Raw genomic sequence first — 22,448 nt, forward strand, 5'->3', positions numbered from 1 at the left:
CAACATCTTGTTTCAATATCCTGTTTCAACATCCTGTTTCAGTATCTTGTTTCAATGTATAGCAAGAACGTCTCGCAAGAACGTCTCACAAGAAGGACTCACAAGAACGTCTCACAAGAAGGACTCCCAAGAACGTCTCACAAGAACGTCTCACAAGAACGACTCACAAGAACGTCTCACAAGAAGGACTCCCAAGAACGTCTCACAAGAACGTCTCACAAGAACGTCTCACAAGAACGTCTCACAAGAACGACTCACAAGAACGTCTCACAAGAACGACTCACAAGAACGTCTTGGGGTCTCAGCATACTCCGTGTTCCCATGATCTGGAACCTATAGTGTGCAGGGCGTCAGCGGCTCATTCACTTGAGTTCCGCCCGTCCGGTACACTTACGGTACCGAGTAACTGACAGACGATGTATGGCCTAAACATCTTAGACCGCTTAGATCGTTGAAATTTGGCATGAAGGTTCTTTGATTATTATTTATTATAAGTATAGATATAGATATATAATAAACAAAACATATGAAAGGTATCTCTGGTATATGTGGGATAACGCACTTAAAAGCTTTCCTTATTTCCTTACAGCGAGCATTGCCTCAAAGCCCAAAAGAAATAACTAACTAAATAATTTAATGGTGACAGAAGTCATTAACCTATGTCACAAGTAAGCATAAAAATTAATCACCAAACAAGCATACTGAAATAAAATGTAAAAAGTTGTACAGTTCCTTTTTTTTAAAACGATATTAATAGTAATATGTTAATGAAATTGTCACATTATTTAGATTAATAATGGTATATGTTTTTATGGTATATGTTCAGTTAGACTGAACCGCAGCATTATCGGTTAACACTTAATGTACACGCTACTTGTCAATTAACTATGAATTAAAAAAAATGTATACACTTCGCTATGTTTATTTGTAGAAACAACAATAAAATTTGCCTGTTTTCCTGAAAATGCATGATTCATTGTCACGTTCCGCCTGAGCCAAGCGTGCGAGCGAGAGCACGGAACAAACGATAGAGAGGCACGATCGCATTAACCGTTCGGCTTCTTGGCTTGACGCATCTTGTAATTAAATAGTACATTGTTACTTGTTATTAATCTGCATAATTTAAGTAAAGAAAATATTACAATTAACGAGTGTAAATTAATGTTAATTTATCATATATATTATTAATAATATATATATATATATATAAAACATATATCATAATAAAAAACCTATTAACTTCTTTGTGTTATACAAACTAATAAAATCATAACGCACCCTTACTTGAATATTGCAATACCGCAAACCGTTCGCTTTGCTATCAAATGTCGCTTTCCCTCATACTTTGCCACATCTTTTATTAAAATTTTGTTCTATAATATAGATTACAGAGTTTTTGTTTACTGCAATTAGTCATTAATATTTGGTTTTTGCTATTTTTAAAATTAATTAAAATACAATAATAAAAATGTACCACTAAAGCGTTTTTTTTTATTTTTCAGATTCAGGAGGTAGACATGGAGAATCTAGTGTCCTATACCTCCATAAACCTTTCTTATAAAATATGTTTTTAGCTTCACGTTAAATAGGGAACCAGAGCGAGAAAATGAACATATTAAAGAGATATTCCCCCGAGTGGGAATCGGAACCAAGTCCTGCGCCATGATGGCCATATGATATAAATAAAAAAAAACACAAATAAAAACATTTATTTCTAACATTAACATAATAATAACAAATGTCTCTTATCTGATTAGATATAATCTAGCAAATAATAGGAATGTGGGGATGAGGAATCCGTATAGGGGAATATGAAATTGTAAAATATAATTATGAATATTTTCTGTAGTTGGTTCATAAGTTAGCGGTGCTGTGTATTACTACTTCGCCTAAAATAGCCGAACGAATTAATATGTCTCTAGATGGTCTTTGTCTACCAGTAAAAAGCCAGAACTACCTTTACCAAAATAAAAATATGAAGTATAATATAAAATAACGCTATTACTATTAAAAGTCTGTCTTTATTGTCCTAAAATTCGTTGAAACGTCAATAATAATTCAAGTCGCCATGTAAAGCAGCTATATAAATGTCTATGGCCGTTTCAGTAACAGATATTAAATTAATTGAATATTCATAAAGTAAATCTCACGCTCTATTACTTTATTGTCAGACAATGATTATTTTTAGTTTATTTATGAAGATCATTCAATTGTGTTTTGATGTCCATTTTTAAATTTAATCCATTACACGAATCCAATGTTACTCAATAGTTTATTATATTATAAAATAATCTATTTTCCTTTCATATGTACACTTCTGTTATTTTTATTCAGCAAATAAAAATATTAAGCAAATTTTAGCTTTAACAAATAAATAAAGATAATCTTTAAAAAAATATTAATAATGTTTAAGGACCAAATTAAGGCAATAAATTGCGTAAAATGAAATGGAATAAAAACAAGCGAGATGAATTTATAGAGTGAATGTTTTAACGAATGTAGAAAAACTTGTAGGTAGGTCATTTACCTACACTGTAATTAAAATTGTTTATTAATTGATTTTCTTGTCATCCTTTATGTACGAGTATATATTACATTTTCCTTTCAATTGTGAAATGTTTTTGTTTTGCTTCCCCGGGCTTCTCGACTTGTGGTCGAGGGCTTCTTCATACAACGTGCTATGTCTATATTTACATTTTATAAAAAAATTAAAGCGGTTTTCACTCAATTAACAATTTTTGATTCAAATGAACAAAATAACAACATTTGCAGTGCCTCTCGACGATAGTTTTTGACCATATAACACCCACAATCTCCATATTGTTAAATTTAAAGATAAAAACACAGATACCATAAATTATTTTTAAAGATAAGAACAATATTTTATTTTTTAATGTATAATTTAATTTTTTAAATAAATTTTAATCTTCCAAATTACTTTTGGTTAACATTTAGTTAACCGCTATAAATATTTCATTACATTACAACAAAGTTCATAAGTATAATATAAACGTAAAAGACTGAAGCATGGAAGCTACAGGTCCGGTTCAATTAGCAACACAGTGAAGCGTAAGCCGCTTATCTAAATAATATATGAGGTTGCGAGTTTTGTTAAAACATTGCCCTAATGTGAGTTTATTACTCATTCCTTTGCTGGCCATGCCATTTAGAGAAATAGTTCACGCTGTATCCCGCACACACCAGGGTAGGGGGAACCTAGAGTTAAGACACTCTGTTACACGGTCAGCCCAATTTTCAAGACATTGCGTGTTGAGTGGCAGAACTGTGCAACAGAGCGAGAAAATAACACTAATTTATTCCCTCAAATGGAACAAATCCATAACCTTCACGTTTTACAGTCAGACATATACTGTGGTACGCAAGTCACAATTTGACCTACAAATATTTGTAGGGCTGTACTTACAAACAATTTTTAAAATTAATGCCGCGACCTGGGGCTTGCCATTGCTCCTGAATCCTGATAGCCCTATTATGATCGATTGATAACGTGTGTACAATGTGTAGATAAGAAAACAATAGGTATATCAGTATAATATGATCGTTTTCCAAGCGACGTAGCAACATTGTTTATATTTTATACATTAAGGTAGTTTATAAAACTGAGGGTTGTCTAACTAAAAATTAGTAATTTTTCTTTACATTTTCCAAACAAGCATTGTAAGTTATTTTAGATTTACCAAATACAATTTTTCTGGAGAAATGTCTCTATAAATATATTTTTCTTGAGTAAGATGTGAACTTTGAAAGAATCTTCTATAGAACGCACATCCAATAGCAGTACTAATTCTGGGCAAACTAGTTCAATCTGTAGCACAAAATGATTTGGTTAAGTAATCTTATGTAAATACAATAATTTAAAATGGTGAACAAACACAGCGGGACGGTTGTGGGTTGGATCTCCGCTCGGGGAATTAATTATTATTTATTAATATTTTAATTTCTTTGCACTGATACGAAGGCAAAAAGCGGCGTTGAGTTTCGCCACTCAACACGCAATGCCTCAAAAATTGGGCGGAAAATTGGCAAGACAGTGTCCTATAAATGTCTAGGCTTATCCTGCTTTATGCGGGATACAGAGTGAAGCTGATTAATTTTAATTTAAATAAGAAAATCACAGTTACCATTTCTATTGTTTTAACAATTTCACAGAACACATTTAAAATTACACTCGCACATCATAAGCAGCTTACATATGAGGAAAATTAGCCATATTCAAAAGCGTTTCAGTTTCAATAGAATATGTCTGGTTAAGCGGCTTATTTCTAACTAATTGTAGTCGTTGCTGTTAGCAACATGTGTTAAATTAGGAGATATTTCTATTGAAATTATACGTCAAATTGTAAGTTATAATTTATTTGATAATAAATTCAATTCTTGGGTGAAATGGAAATAAAAGCAACTTGTGCTGTGGTGGAAGTATTTCGGACCTCGGGTACAGTGGGTTTAGAATTCGGCAGAAAGTGGGGAACGGAAATTTCTTAATGGGAATGGAGTATCTTAACACTAGGTTCCCAGGATCTTCTGCCTACTCTGCTATGTGCGGGATACAGCGTGAATGTTAAAAAATAAAATATTTACATATATCTTTTAATAAAATGCGTATTTCAAAAGGGGCCGCTTAAACTTACTCCTGGGTCACAATTCCCAGGCATTGCTCTGAGCACCTGTACGATGAACTCATGGAATTTTGAGTACATATTTTCATCTCTGGGTGCAGGTAGATATATTTTTTACTTTGGCATAGATCAGTCTCATCTTGGACAACCTTTAAAGTTCTAACTTATACACTAATTAACTACTATAATTCAAAACTATTCTGTCAACAAATCGACAAGTTCATGGAGGTTCATCATCATTACTTCCAACGGTTTCAAGGATATATCGTATTATCTATTAGAGAAGCTATGAAGCAACGTCCTGCTGTAAAGCAATAAAATAACAAAAGGTCACATAAGCATTAAATAATCATTTAAATATATGTATATCCATTTAATTAATTTGATAAAGTAATTTTAAAGAAAAGTCCACGATATCTTTTGATAAATGGAGAACTATTGTAAATGCCACATTTTGTTTACTTATAACCTTCGTTTACGTTCTACGTTTCACGCTTCTGTCCATTTCTGGAGACACCCTTTCAATTTTTTTTACATAATTCACACCCTCCTGAATAAACCGGAAAAATTCAGTACGTTTGGACTGTAAACCAGTGATGCGGGTTCGATTTCTGCTATGTTCAAATTTTTATACGCGTCTAAAAGTATGTATGTTTATGTAAAGTACCTTTGTAAGTGCATAATAACATATTTATAGGGATGTATGTACTAGAATTCTAAGTTACGTCATAATATAGTTTTGACCTAGGTCAAAAGCTATCTCGCATTCACATTAAAAGCAAATGACGCTGTACGTATCTACGCAAAATATTAATTAATTATGAAATATTATACACTGTAGAGAAGTAAATTATATAGATGTACGAGTATGTGACCTTTATATTATTACTTTTACTATACATAATAAATACATAACAGGAAAATTATGATACAATTAATAATGACTTATTTTTTATTTTTTATAGAACTAAAAGAAATTTTAATTTTAAATATGATTTATTTCACTCGAAATTTATGTTATATTTTCATTTTAGGCAGAAAAAATAAAGTCGATTCTTCAGATTTTTTAAAAATATAAAATAAATTTTGCAAATCATTCGCTGGGGGGAATGATTATTTTCGTTTCCATGAACTGGTAACAAGACAAAGCGCGGTGTTGAATTCCGTCACTCAACACGCAATGTCTCAAGAATTCGACGAAAGGAGGGAAAAAGCGTGTTATTGGGGAACTGATCTATGGAGTTTTCTTACAGCTGGTTTCCGGGTCCCCACTGCCTACCTGGTTATTTAGCCAGTAGTGGGAACACTAAAAAAAACAATAAAGTATAAATTATACGTTATTTATATGTTTTTTTAATGTAATTTATGGATTATAAGACTTTTCTCATGGTTTTCGATAATAAATACATGAATTATGCAACGACTTAGATAAGATTTTGTAAAAAGACATAAAATAACTAAAATAGCTCATAGCTATGTTTACAAGTTATGTTAAGCATTTTAAAGGATTTAGCTTAATACAGGCGCTATATGAATAATTTATCTAAAATTTAAATAATTATTGAATTTAAATAAGTAGGTACCTATTATAAATTTTCATATAAATCTATTCATATTTTTTTTAAATTCACGCTGTTTCCCGCATAAAGCAGGGTAGACAGAGGGAAGCTGAGGACTGGGAACCAGGAACCTGAGTAAAGACACTACGTTCCCATTAAGACACTTCCGTTGCCCACTTTTCGCCAAATTCTCGAGGTATTGCGTGTTGAGTAGCGGAACTCAACGTCGAGCTTTTCTATATTACCAGAGTAAAATAAAAATATAAAAATAAAATATATTGAATAATCACTAGTTTTTAGACTGTGGGAGATTAATAAAGGTAAAAATCGGCCAAGTGGGAGTCGGACTCACGCACCATTGGGGTTTTGTATCCCTATCTATAAAAACTGCAAAAAACATTACGTTTACAAAAAACATTGTACGGAGTAGGTACTGTTTTATAAAGCTTTTATTTTAGTATTTATTGTTATAGCAACAACAGAAATCCACATTCATGAGATGAAGCCTGGTAGCAGACGGACGGACTGGGTGGAGTTTTAATAGGATCTTTGAGCACGGAACCCTAAAAAAGGAAGAAAAAATACGGAAAAGAAAAAAAACCATGGTAAAATATTCAACAAAAACAAATCGAGAATTGAAACTGTAGTATCCACATTTAATGTTTGGCGATATAAATAAAAAAGTCAATGACCGATTTTGAAAAATCTCATTTAAATATTTTTTTAAAAATACGGAAGTATGAATATATTTTACTGTTAGAATGTTTAAACGATATTTGAAAAAAAATTTTGTATACATGTACACAAGTCTTACTATTAAGAATTTTTATTTTATTAAATGCAATTCTACAAATAAATAATAACACTGGCCGATAACATTTTCTTTTTATTTATTTTTCTTTATTATAGCCCAATATCCTAATCCCAATATTAACCACTGTTTAATTTGTCATAAAATTGATTATTTTGTCAAATAAGCAAAAAAAAAACATGGTTTTTAACATAAATTTATACACAGTAAGACATCACCCATGGTGATCTCACGGCGCGACGAGAGTGGAACCGGTTACGCTGATAAGCTATTAAGAAGTAACTTGACGGCCTTAGAACGGATGAATAATTATATTATTATGTAATATCAAGACTAAATCTAGAAGCGCCTCTCAAATCTCACATTTTTCTAGGTTAAGCCAAGATTACAACAAATTGAAAAATATTAAAAACATCTAGTCTATCCAATATTAAGTTTAAACAAAAAATCAGCTTCACGCTGTATCCCGCACACAGCAGGATAGGCAGAGTTTAACCTAGTGTTAAGTTCGTTGCACACTGCCCGCCAAATTCTGGAGGCATTGCGTGTAGGCAGAACTCAACACCGCGCTTTGCCTCAACAGAGCGAAGAAAATGGAAATATAAACGTAAATAAATATTTCACTTCCTCGAGTGGGGATCGAACTCACAACCGTCGCGTTACAGTCACACCTTTGTGCCGCTGGGCTACGACGGCTTCACTTTTTAATATAATTATAAATAATAAATAGAATGATACGGCAAACGTATTTTACGTTTTCAATAGTAGGTAGCACTAGCACTATCAATTTAAGTGCTCTGCAAACTGTGTACAGAGCGTCCGTCCGCAGATGGTATTACTGAGCACATTGAATTTACTAAAGCATTTCATGAAATATCTATGATACGTTTTTTAACTATATTGAAAGTATTCTCGTATTAATCACCTGGAAAATAAAAAATTCTTTACACGAACAGCAGATCTGTTCAAAACTATAATCCACGCCGCCTTTCGAAAATACGACTTTTAGAGTCGTGCGATAATTTAAATATGATGTTTCAAATGAAACAATAATATTCAAATTATGACTATACTATTACTTATTTCAAAAACGATATATTACAAAAGTAACCCATAAAAATAATAAAACGTTCCCAATTAATTAACAATGAACTATGAAATTAGTGATAACTAAAACCCAAAAGAATAAATGAAATAAAGGAGAAAACAAAAATATTAAAACATAAGAATAATTTACACTTCTAAAGTAGAGTAAGTACATACATTATGCTTCATAAAAGAATATATAAAAGTTTTATACCTAATATCAGCCACCGATATGACAATACCAGTTTAGAAGTTAGGTAAAAGTTTATATCGACGATCAGAAATGGATTTTCAGCGTTCTTTCTAATAACATTTTGATTCTGACATTTTACTTTTTGGCATCTCCATAAATAAAATAAATTGAAGTTAGATAATATCTAAAATTCTAGTAGCTTCACGCGGTATCCCGCATGCAGGGTGGGCAGAGAGTACCTAGTGTCAAGACACTCCTTTCCCTCCTGCATCTCAATGCTGCGCTTTGTCTTGTGCCCGAGCGAGTAAATGAAAATAATTAATTTCTCCGAGTGGGAACGAACCATCAACCGCCACGTTTACAGACAGACGGTCGATCCAAGTTTGTATGTCCCTCTTCAACAGGCACGTTGAAAAACCATATATTTAAGAAGTAAGTAATAAAAAGTTTACATTGTATATTTAAAGCTACTTTATGTAAACACGAATTACCTATAAAATTCGAATGAATTTATTATTTTATTACGAAAAGACAGAAACATAGATTCTATACCATAATTTAAATATAATCCTAATAACATAATTTAAATATAATCCTAATTCCCAAGAGCGGAGATCGAACACCGTACTGTTTACAGGCGGGCCCTGTCCCACTGCGGTACATTAATATAATCATTTTCATACTTAACTAATGACTATAAGAATATAATAGTTATTTATACAGAACACGTACCAAATAAATGTGTAAGCTATATCTGTATTAGTATTGATTGAGTGCAGCGGCTGGGTCAAGTCGATGAACTTTTAGTTGAAAGGTCGTAGCACTAGGGCTTAATTTTAAAGGAAAAAAAGTAGTAAAAATAAATATAAACTTTTCTTGCTTTACACTCCATATAGCAGGGTAAAGCCAAGAGACTCCACAGTATAATTGACACCGTCGTGGTGCAGTAAGACTGTAAGCGCGTTGGGTTCCAACTCCACTCGAGAGAAAATCATATTTAAAAAATTTCGTAAGTGAAACCCGGAGTGTTTTAGTACTAGGTTTCCTCTATTTAGCCTTCTAAGCGGATAAGTATCCAGCATCCATACTATGATATATATAAATATATATATACATATATATCACGATTTTACGTCAACGTTTGGATTGTATCTGACATATGAAAACCTATAACTATTGATTCCAGAACAGCCACAGTAGAGCAATTACTTGTTAAATAATCTTGTAATATATCACTGATAAGCGTTATCAAAGTAATAAAGCATCGTTTGATAAGAGACCGAGGTCGGCCTCTCTGTACAGGGGGTGTGGCAAGATAAATAAATTTTGCTTGATTGCTATTATTTATTAATTATTATTACGTAAATGGAAAGTTATTGTAAGCTTTCATGGAATATTCCAAAATAAGCATCGTCTTACTTGCGACAGTCGATTTTTGTCATTATCTATATGCTTAATTTATTTCAATTTTTTTTATTAAGCCTTAGAGGAGCTTTAACAATATTCGGAATCGATTGAAATTACAAAAATATCATTGAGACTCTTTACACTCTATCAATTATTAAAATTATTTTCAAAAAGATTTTTTTTCTATTCATATTTTATTATTGTATTGAATATCAATACAATAATAATATGAGGGGCTTATAAAAGATCACACAATTGCACCTACATATTCGTACTTTTCCTAACAATTGAAGGTAAATCTTCAGAAATATTCTATCCAATAAGAGGAGCTTTCGTTGTGTTTTCCTTGCAAGGAACAAGAAATAATAAAATGGGCATACGTTACGTTCTATTATAAATATTATATTACAATTATTTATTTAAGAAACACTGATTGAAGAGAATTAAGGGACGGGTCCCTCCAATTTCTTGTAGCAGATTATGAACTCTTCAGAAATCTGTCAGTCACCACCTTGAAACTACATTACAATTCTCTGCGATAATAAATGAAATATAATATACATAATATATTGTTTAATTTTAAATTGTATATTGCATATAGCAAGGTAGGCAAAAGGAACCTGATTCCGTTCCCCACTTTCCACCCAATTTGGGACATTGAACGAGGAACTCTCAACCGTATGTATTTTTTAGAGCTTCACACTGTATCCCGTATGTAGTGCGTGAATTGCGTGTTGAGTGGTGGAACTCAACGCTATTATTAATTATTTCATTTCCTCGAGCGGGAATCGAACCCACAACTCTACTACACTTATGCTCTTGCGCCGCTATATAAAATAACTTTAGTGTTATTTTATTCTACCCAAATCAGGCGATTGTTAATAGTACGACACGATCATTTAAAGTTTCATAAATAGACTGCTTTACATAAATTATGGCATTTGTAGAGCTATCTGGATTTAAGTATAGATTGGCTATCCAACCTGTTTTAATATCATCTTTTTTTGAAGGACTAATAAATACAAACTAGTTATGCTCGACTAATTGGAAAATATACGTTTCATTAATTTGACTTACATTGTTATAGCAAATATATTATATTTTTACATTCTGATACACGAGAATTATTTAAAATTATCATCTTTGCTTAGCAGATTTGTAAAAATCTCATCACAGAGATGCTAACGACATAAATATTATAATCGTAATAAATCTACAAGAATTTTGATGTACCATGATGAGAACGTGATCGTCAGAGCGCTTGGACGGCTTCCAAGAGGCGCAGGTTCAAATCCTGCTACGTTAAATTTTTTTATACGTTTTCTTAAAAAAATATTCCAGTAATAATATTTGTATAATATAAATTATTGTACAAAAATATTTTTACTTTGAAGATTCACTTCTACACTTCTATAAACTACACTTCACTTCACTTCTTCTATTTGTATAATATAAATTAGCAAAAATATTTTTACTTTCAAGATTCACTTCTACACTTCTATTTTTGTGCTCTAAGGGCATCCATTATTCGGTCGGGCGCCATTTGCGTCAAATAATACGAGGATTGTCGATCTCACACCTGAATCGTTTTTATTTCGCGGTCCAGTTAACTTTTTTTGTATTCGCCAATATGGCTGAAGCTGACTTACGAACATAAATTTATTTATACGTTATAATTAGTGTTTTCAAAAGTAATATATTTAAAGTACTATTGTTATTTATTTCGGGCCAGTCGTGGAGAAGGGGCACAAAGTGTGACTGTAACGCGAAGGTTGTGGATTGTGGGTTCGATCTCTACTCGAGGGAATAAATTATTATTTCTTAATATTTTCATTTCTTCGCTCTGGCACCAGGGCAAGTAACGCGGCGTTGAATCACTACTCAACGCAATACCACGAAAAATTCCGCGGAACGTGAATAGAGTGTCTTAACACTAAGTTCGCTCTGTCTAACCCGCTACATACGGCTAAATTACTAATGCTAATAAAATAAATGAGTTGTAACAATCGTACCTATAAAAATTTCCATTCATTCATTTTCAAATCCTGCTACGTTCGTTTATTTTTATGATTTCTAAAATGTTTTTTTCTCCTAAGTGTGGAATAAAACTTTAAAATTGTAAAATAACATACTAATGTTTGTCCAAAAAAATAGGGTAGGTACATTTTCGAAAATATAAAAATAATCTAATGTTTTTATTCGATGAAAGCCAAAGAAGGAAGCCATACAATAAACATGTGCTATCAGGAAATCCTAACGAGCATTTCCTTGTTATCTGTTAGTAGATATAATCTTTATATTGCTTCAATACATCACAGTGACAGAACATTTAACCGACTTAGGAAGAAAATAAGTATAAGACCTACTTGAATATGATTTTATCTTATTTAGGAAACAATTTTAAAGAACACCACAGCAGCGTAAAGAACAATATAAAGAAATACATTATGTATATTAATTATCCAATTAATAAAGTAAATTTATCCACAAAGGTGGTCCCAGGCATATAAATAAATAAAAAACAAATGACGGTTCGTCTAATAACTGTTATTAATATGGCTAATAAAAACTATTAAGTAATAGAAACAAATAAATAATTACGAATAAGAATTGTGATTCTTATGGAATACAATGTTTTGTTGATTACTTAAATATGACTTAGGAGCCGTGATGGCGCAGTGGCACAGCTTACTGTAACCTTAAAATTGTAAACGTAGTGTTGAGACACTGAGGCACTAAGTTCTCTCTGCCTACCTGTATATGTTCCTTGTAGAGCGCAATTGAACACTAAAAATGGGACTTTGGCAAATTGGCTCTTAACGTTTCCATAGATAAAATCGTGTAAGTTATAATAAAAAATAATTATTATTAAAAAAAGTAGTGTGCTTATTAATTTCTGAATATCTACCGACGAGGGTAAAATCAAAACTAAGCCAAATTTAGTTACTAGTAACTGCGAACCAAATTTAGTTTTATAATATTTCATAAAAAATGTATTTATGTTTGTATTTAATATATATATACCGTAATATTTATTATCTGTAGATATGAAAGACTTTATAGTAAAAAATCTTACAACTTATTTGGTTATTATTCGTCCATAATATCTATAGCCCTGACACGACTTTGATAACCCAAACTATTCCTACTTATGGCCAGTTGAAGATTTTTTAATATGATACACACTTAATTGCACTTAGAGACGTCCATTAGCATTTAACTGGCACTGATTCTTAAGAAATGAATGGTAAATAATTTAATTAAACGGTAACTGATGTTTTAACGAGACTCATTGTTAGCTGTCTGTTGAAATATAATCAACAACAAGTATTTAATATTTTTACTTAAGCCAGGATTTGAACCTAAAATCATCGCGCATAGCCAGAAACGTTGAAATTATACCATTTATTTTTCATATAAGTAGTTGTTTTTTTGTTATTTTCTGTGCTTATTTACGTAATTTTAAAAAGTTTAAGGTCATCGCACTGTAATTTAACTGGTTTTTACTTACTCGACCGACGACTCGACTTAAGGGCCTTTAAGTTTATACAGCAAATATCATTTATAATAAATCGAAAGTAATTGTTAAAAATTTAAGCATAAATTGATGATAAGTATATTCCTTTATATGATATATTTTTGTTTAGTATGACTGATAAATAATTTTATAAATATAATTAATTAACATAATTAATTATATAGTTACTTTCCTAATAATAATTTAGCTCTGTGCTATAAATCTTACAAGATAGAATTAGTGATGTGCGTTAACGAGAAAGGTTTTATGAAAAAAAATGTTATAGCAGAAAAAAATCGACTTACCAACTACAGTGGGATATTTAGCCAAAAAATCTTGTTTAGCACGTATCACATCGAGCCACACTTGGTTCTCCAAGGGAGTTTCTAACGCTGAGAAAACCAATGCCCCAGTCACTAAATACGTCACATAGAACAGTATATACATAACTAAAAGACAAGTAAATCTTGCTTTTCCAAAGATTTTACTAGTCGCAAACAGTGGCTGGAATGGAGGATGTTCTTCCTCATACAAAATTTCCCTTTCGACTATCATTTTTTTCGGATATGGGAAAAGTTGGCTATGAACAGTCATGTCATCGTCACTTCTTGCTGAACTTATGCTCCCGTACGAGTGGATCCGAGGGTACCTGGGTCTATCCATTTTTTTTCCATCCGGCATTTTGTTTAAAATTATTATTAACACGCACAAAAAAATTAAAGTTCACAATTTTTGAGTTAAAATAATTAATTTTTAAAATTGAACACCATATTAAACAGTTTTTAAGTATTGAATATATTGAATTAATGCAATCGTCGTCAAATATTTATTATATACAATATGAGTCCGCACCGAGGAACCGGAACGGCTGAAATCTTGGTCAACTGTATTTAAAAAAGCGTTTAGGATGATTAGGCTCGAAAAATAGCGCGAAAACTTCAATTTTAGTATTAAAATTCACTTTCGATGTCATCTTGATACATTTTAGTTTAACTAATAAAAAAAGAAATTGCAGTTAAATTTCTATACACGTGGCCGTTCGGAGCTACGATCGTCAGTAGACTGTGATGGTGACAGTACTTGGTTAAAGGTATTAACTTATCAACCGACATGCGCGTGCGCATACTCGAGCGCTCGACTCTTTACGATATGTATTAATAATATTTAATATTTTGTATGGTAGGAAGATAAAATGAGGAATTTTTAAGTTTTAATGTAATTAAAGATTATACATATTTTTATGTATCATCTAAATATAATACGACGTTTTATACATATTTAAAAATGTTTATATCGCTCTTTTAATCTTTCATTAGTAAATTCGTAACTAGATAAAATTTATCTTTAAATCTGTTTCGTTATTAGGTCGATAGTCGTAATGGACGTAGTAAATCGATGATTATAATGATTTTAATTCATATTTAAAACTTTTTTCTTACTGCTGAATTAACAACAGCTATTTTTATTGTTTTCATTTTTGATAGAATATTAAATACTAGAGTGAAGTTAAATAAGCGCGGCTTCGCCGGTATAAACTTATGGCCAAATACAAAATCTTGCCCTAAATTGTAATCTAACCTAAGGTAGGTTCAATGAACAGAGCACACGGGAACATTTCATTAAAAAACCGGTTTTCTATAAAAGTATAAGAAACGTTACATCGGTGTCTTGTTTATCATTTATCCATATCTTGTAAGTACAAGTATCTCGTAATTGAGAAAGTTTGGGATTTTATATTGCATTTTGTTATTTAAATTTTGAAACATTTTGACCAAACTTTTAAAAATTATTTACGATGACATTAGAGTTGCGCTCCACGGTCAAATAATTCATGTGATGATGATGATGACGTTTATACACCACACTCGTCTTCGATACGACGATCCTGGGGGCATGACCTCCAGTGGTCCCTAGGAATCTTTTCGAAGGGACCACCGGGGGCCAGGCTCTCCCTGGAAAATATGTTTTTCTTCATACTATACCTTCATTATTTTTCTTCATGATTCCTTCATCTTCATTCATTCATTCTTCATAATTTTTAGATAAATTATTAAATTTAATTATTATTTTTTAACAACACTATGCTCATATATACGGTTTGCGTAAATATTTACTCTTTGCAAGCGTGTGTCGCGTGGCTGATAGCGATACATTGTTTGTTATACTTAGATAGGTAGAAAACAGTAAATTGTAATAATACCACTTTATTTGATCACGTGACTTCAAGTAAATTATATGTTTGTACTTATCAATTTTATAAATTTAGGCAAAAATATTATAGTTCTTTTGATTTAGTTTACACAATGGTATATAACTATAGGGTCCAGGAAGAAACCATATAGAATTTGGTGTCATTTTTACCGGTACTTTTTTTACTAAATTATTAAAAACACTATTCATATTAAAAAAAATGTCAGCGCTTTAATGTTTGTACCTCTAGACAACCTATACAATTTACCTACTTATTTATTACTTTACTTACAAAACCAATAACAGAATTACATTTTAGGCATTCAAAGAGGAATGGAAAATAAGATTTTTCTCGTATATGTTTAAATCATCGATTTTTATTTACATTTATTTTATACCTAAATGACTTTTAGACATATTTTTTAAAATATAAATATTAAGAAAAAATACTTACCATACAAGGTAAAATTATTCTAAGCTATAAATACTTTAAAATATGTATTATAAAACATTTGCACTCATCTATACCCCGACAAACATACACAAGATGGAGATCAGCTCGGTTAAGTTACCAATAAAAATGGGGAAAGATGGGGAAAGATAAGCATAAGAAAAAACAAACCATGCTTTTTTTCCACTAACCTGTGACGCAAGGATGATATTTTAGAAAATCCGTCTTAATCTCCCCCAGCTGTCTTTCAGTTTCTCGTTCCAATGGACCCTCTAAGGCTTGGAACACTGACGCCCCTATAACAAAATGCATAATATTAGAAATAACGTAACTTAGGCCGAGGCAACTTAGTGTTAAGACGCTCCACTCCCCACTTTCCTCCCAATTTTCGAGACATTTTGTTTGTTGTTTGTTGAGTCATATGTGGTGGGACCCAACAAAACTTTGTCGTGGTACCAGACCGAGGAAAAGTAAATAGTTCATTCCCCCAAGTGGAAATAGAACCAACAATCACCGCGTTTACCACCAGTTGTCCTTCCAATGAGTCACTGATTTAGGGCCCTATAAAAATGTGCGTAACATTAAAAAAATAAGTTCACTTTAAATATTCCAACATATCAATTAAGTTTTTTAAATATTAATGTACCAAATACAGAAAAATGTAAGTGTGTAAGTACGTCTGTACGTCTGTTGTTTTAATAAAGCAATCATTCATAATATCTACAATACCCGGACCCGGACGCGGCTACGCCTGTTTAAAATATAAGAATATAATTTCTATAGAAATATAATTTCAATCTAGATGAAATGCTAAAAGTGGCTATTATATTTATTTTCATAAGGATGAATATCAAAATGACGCGGTAACGAACGCGGTCGCGTAGCGACGACGGTTATTAACATGGCAGAATAAATTGCATGTCAAATTAGAAAGTATTTTAATTTATTAGTATATATGTGTAATGTAATATTATATACCCTATGGCACTTCTGAAGAATGCAGATTTCATACAAAACAAAAACAAAGTAAATCGGACCAGTAGATCCAGAGATCTTAGCGTCCAAACAAACAAACAAACAAACAAACAAACAAACAAACTCTTCCGCTTTATTATATTAGTATTAAGTATTATTTATAACTCCGCCTATAAAAACTTCTATGGATTTTTTAGTATGACGAAAAGGTAAGTAAAATAAAAAATTAGAAAGACACTTAATGTATTATGTAAGAAACTTTATAAAAGGAGCCATCGTGGCCTAGGTGTGCCTGACTGTAACGCGACGGTTGTGAGTTCGTTCCCCACTCAAGGGAATGAAATATTATTTATTATTTTTTTCATTTCTTCGCTTTGGCACTGAAGCAAGATTCCAGAATTGAGTCCCGCCACTCAACACGCAATACACTTATTACTAGGTTCCCTTTGTCTAACCTGCTGTGTGCGGGATACAGCGTGAAGCTGATGTATTAAGTAGTAAACTTTTCTTAATCAATCCGTTCCATGTTATACATCGTGTGTCAAAGGTGAGTGATTAGTTAATATTATAAGGACGTGCATCATAAGGAGATTTACGATTATTTAAGTAGCTTGTTTGTCATATTTAACTGAGAACATTTTAAGTATAGAAGTGATAACACTTATCATAAATATATTTATGATCTTTAGCTTTTTAGTTATAATTATTATAAGTATATCAAAACATGTTATGTTGAAAATATTATTGAATGAAAAGGAGATAATCTCACTGACTAACTCTCTGAAGAGAGACCGTCGTGGTGCAGTAGCACAGCATGTCTGTAAACGTTACTGTTGAGGATTCGATTTCCATTGGAGCAATGATCAAATTGGGCAGTGTGTGGGTAACAAAGTGTCTTAATAGTAGATCACTTTATCCTGCCCTGATATGTCCTGGATTGGTGTGAAGTAAAAAAGTATTTCATTGTTTAAAAAAATGGATTTCAATGAAAAAGAGAGCGTAATAGTAATATCAAACTTCAGAAATAACCTTTGGAAAGGTTCTTCCAGACCTTCAAATTCTGTAAAATCCATTCGACATTGCTGCGAATACCTCTAGCCATCCCACTATTAATATTCATTTTACACAAAGCAATAAGTTAGAAAGGCACAGACTAAATTCAAATAGATATATATGTAGTTATAAATGTATAATGAAAGTTGACAAAACTAAAACTTTAACAAAGTTCCAAAAAGCCATTAAATGTTGTTTCATAATCTTTTAGCCTAAATATATAACGTAGGTACAATTATACGGCATGGAGACTGAAAAGTTAACCCTGCTAACCGCTAGTTAAAAGTTATAACAGACGGTGGTTCGCGAAATTTAATTTACATAACATTTTATTTGAGTAACGTACGCTTTACGTGACTTGTGAGGGTATTTATTTTTTAAATTATGTTTATAATAATTATTTTTCAAGTTTTTTTAGCTTTATATAGCAACTAGTGGGCCCGGACGCGGCTACGCCCGCGAAAATATAAGCCTAAATAATTAAAATAAGTTAAAAAAAAATAATAAGTGGAGATTTATTATTGAAAAAATATCTGAGTAACCGAAATGAACAAACAAAAGAAGTAAAAGTAACTAAAGGAAATTCTTAATATTAGAAAAAGTACCTAAAGTTTGCCGTGCGCGCGTAGTAAACATTTTTGTATATTAAATAATTATTCATTTTTGCGAACAATATTAAATAAAATCTCAAATGATTAAAATTACGATATTTTAAGTGTATAACATCGGTATGGATAACCGAACTGAGATAAATTAATTATAAGCAGCAAATAATTACATAAAAAATAATAATAATTCGAAAATATATAAAAATTTACAAAATCATCAAAGTCTGCCCGTTCGCGTCGGTCATACTATACCACTCGTAGGCTAGGTCATTTGGAATCAGTGACATCTTAATTATTTATTAGAATGTTATACAGTAAACTATAATTTCCATCAAGATGAAATGTTAAAAGTGACTATTATATTTATTTTCATAAGGATGAATATCAAATTATAGAAATCATCTAATTTTTGTTAATGTATACAAATCTATATCGGCGCGCGTCATATATGCATTAAGCAAACTCACTTTGGGTGACGTTTTCTTAAAACAGCAAACTTTGCAAGCCGTTGCTTAGCAACGCGTAGCGACGATTGTTATTAACATGGCGGAATAAATTGCTTGTCAAATTAATTATTTTAATATTTTGGTATATATCGAAAATATTACAAATATGAGAAAAAAAAAGTATCCTATGTTCATCCCGGGACCCTCAAGTATCTCTATATGAGTATTTTATCACAATTAAATTAGCGGTTTGGCCCTGATTGCGTAAAGGACAGACAGACAGACAGACAGAGTTACTTTCGAATTTATAATATAGGTATGGAGGTAAATATAGGTATATAGGTCCCGACCGTTAATCCTAATAAGCTATTGGGCTTGTGTTTTTCTTCTCAGTTTTATGCACTCAGGGTTTTTGTTTTTTTAAATTACTTTTTATTTTCTTATATATTTGTTTATTGTTTTTATATAGCAAAACTTAGTGCTTCTTATAGACAGAATGCTGTTCACTCAAATATTTAATGCTTTTGCTTGAATGGAGAATCGAATTCACTATATTTACTGTTCTAATATGCGGTTTGTTTTTGGCGTCTCGAACGTACCAGTTGAACACTAATAAGTTTCCTAACGTCACGTTGTGTGTGGAAGACATAAATGAGATACTATATTTTCCCTACGACTATTTTCCAAAAAAAATTTTTTTTTTGAGGATTTAAGTCGAAATTAAAGTGAACTTACCCATACTCAAATATAAACCCATAGCGGTGATAAGCAGCAGCAGACGTACGAACGGCATGTTGCGCACATCGCCGACGCATCCAGGCATTACCAGTCTCATTGTTTCTGAAACAAAATGGAAAATATTAATATAATTTCCCCAAGTTTCATGTAGTATCCCTCATATACAGTAGGCAAAGGGAAGTTAGTGTCAAGACACTTCGTTTTCCACGCACTGCACAATTTTACTATTCGTATTGAATTGAATGCGCTTTTTGTTCTTTTTGAGTATTTTATTTTTAATTTGTAATGACTTAAAAATAACACAATATATCGGGAACCTCAAACTTTATTGAACGTTATTATTAAAATTTTAAACACACTTGGATAGACATTTTAACGTTTATAATCCGTTGAACGTGACAATTTAAAATATAACAAATTCTTAAAGGGAAGTCGGTGGATAAACAAGATCAATTGCTTTACGTGCTTTTCCAAGCTCATTGTTTGCATATTAAGGCTTGGATTTTCATAATAAAATAACTACGTCCGGGCGAGGATTAAAAACTAGGAACCGGCGTTATAAGGTTTAATCTTATATGCTCACAATATTATAAAAGGTCATCGTGGTGCAGTGGAACAGTATCTTACTGAAAGCGAGATGGTTTTTGATTTAATCTCCAATATGAAGAATAAATCGCTTTCAATTCTTTGCTCTGGTAGATAGGATGCGGTGTTCTGTTACGCCAGTGAACGTCTACGCTAGTTAAAGAATAAAAATATTTCAAAGGAAAAGGATATTTTAAATCAAATTTGTGTGATAATTAATTTTATATTTTAGAAATACATTGCTGTATGTTCAAATTATTACAATATTTACTTCATATATTATAATTGCTACAGGCAAGCTTTCAGCTGGTTAGGCCATACATTTTGTATGCAAACTCCCATTGTTATAAAAAAAGGCTACTGTACAAATATTTCATATTTCAATACAATATACAATTCCAAAAAGTCAACTTAAATAATTTTTTTAATTGTAGAAAATGAACATACTGAGTTTGTCGCGTTGTAGCGCGTCGATAAACACCAACCAGATGTTGGTTCGATTCCCATTCGGGGGAATGAATTATTTCTATTTTACTCTGGTAACACGACAAAGCACGGCGTTGAGTTCCTTCATGATGGTTACTGGACAGTGGGGATCGGAGAAAAGAACATGCTGTATATCACCAGTACAGGTACAGTTAACAGGTTAAATCAATTATACAGGAAGGATTAACATAGTCCACACGGATAACATTTTATTGAAATTCAATTTATTTGAGAGCCGAGAGTAGAGGAGCAATTTGCCGGACGCTCACTCAATTATCCGCAAAGTTATTAAACGCGGCATCAACCAACAAGCTCCTTTAGACTTCGAGCCCTGAGTACCTGGGAAAGGGGATTTTTATTGAATTTTTATTTGCTAAATGCTATCATGGCTCAATTGACTCGATTGACTGGACACAGTGGTTGTAGGTTCAATGAATGGATGTTTATATATTTACTAGTGGACGCGCGCAGCTTCGCTAGCTTATTTAGGGGTTGAATTCTAGAAAACCATGAAACATGTGTTTAATTAAATACTTTTAAGAGTCTGAATTTCAAATTTTATAAAAATAGGTGCCGATTAAAAAAAATCGATACAAACTTTCAACCCCTTATTTGCACCCTTAGCGGGAGAATTCTAGAAAACTATGAAACACGTATTCAATTAAATACTTTTAAAAATCTAAATTTAAAATTTTATATAAATCGGTGCCGATTAAAATTTTTTTCCATACAAACTTACAACCCCTATTTCACCCCTTTAGGGTAATAATTTTTTAAAATAATAATAATAATAATAAATAATAAATGCTTTATTCAGTAATTAAATGTTACATATACACTCTAATTTCGTTAGAATATGGAAAAAACAAGACAACAATTTAGTAGAGGTGAGCGATGGCAGCCGTACTAGTGTAAACTGTGTCACAGCTGCCAGCATCTTTGCCCCTAAGACACTATTTCGATGACAAAAGTGAGAATACTCATCAATTAGGTACATATTATTATGTCGACATAAGCAAAAATAAAGCGATATAACAAAAGTTTTAAATTAATTATTGAAAAAGAAGAAAAGAAAAACAATTAGATTCTATATTATTACCACGTGTCAAATGTGTGTGTGTGTGTGTTTGTGTGTGTGCGTGTGTGTGTTTATGTGCGTATATGTATGTACGAGTCATGAATGTAAGTTAGGTACGAAGAAGATTCTCCGTATCCAAGTAGGACAACCTCTGCAGCCAGGTATTCATAACTGCTTTACATTTTGACGAAGACAAAGGGTAAATGTTGATAATTTTATTAACATCATTGTATAAGCAACTGCTTAGGACGTAGAAGTGAGAACGAGCTAGCTTGGTTTTGCAACGTTCGATATCACAAACCTTTGGCTTATTGCGCTTACAGATGGTCTTGAAAGGAGTGCTCCTATGCTTCCGCAGTACAACTGATTTTATGAAAAGTTGTCTAACTGTTAAGACTGAGCTATTGCTATAAACTAGGTCGGTACTGTAACGTCTGGGCTTTCCAAGCATGACTTTTAGTATGGCTCTTTGGGCACGTTCTAAGGGAAGTAACGACTTTTTACTTGTACCCCCCCATACACAGATGCAGTAGCTGATGAGACTTTGAATAAGGGCATGATAAACAAGAAGTAAGGTTTCAAATCCCTTCTTAGTGGATGTCCAGATTACGAAAGTAAACATCTGTCC

At 31.9% G+C, this 22,448-nt stretch overlaps 1 protein-coding gene across 2 annotated transcripts in view; it reads right to left on the minus strand.

Annotated features, from left to right (window-relative positions):
* LOC146529479 (potassium channel subfamily K member 6-like) overlaps positions 1-22,448 on the minus strand; it is a 52,088-nt gene that overhangs the window by 15,833 nt on the left and 13,807 nt on the right. Inside the window, exons 2-3 of one of the 2 annotated variants that reach the window (XM_085201970.1) lie at positions 19,669-19,773; positions 16,043-16,147 (exon numbers count right to left, since the gene is read on the minus strand). In XM_085201970.1, the coding sequence (XP_085058096.1) occupies positions 16,043-16,147; positions 19,669-19,768 (205 nt within the window). In that variant the 5' untranslated portion in view covers positions 19,769-19,773. Of the gene's footprint in view, positions 1-13,515; positions 14,297-16,042; positions 16,148-19,668; positions 19,774-22,448 lie in introns of those variants that run through there. The other variant, XM_085201969.1, reaches the window with a different exon arrangement.

The sequence above is a fragment of the Heliconius melpomene genome, chromosome 18, assembly GCF_056956725.1.
Source record: "Heliconius melpomene rosina isolate 202511_hmr_F chromosome 18, ASM5695672v1, whole genome shotgun sequence".
In the NCBI taxonomy this organism is placed as follows: domain Eukaryota; kingdom Metazoa; phylum Arthropoda; class Insecta; order Lepidoptera; family Nymphalidae; genus Heliconius; species Heliconius melpomene.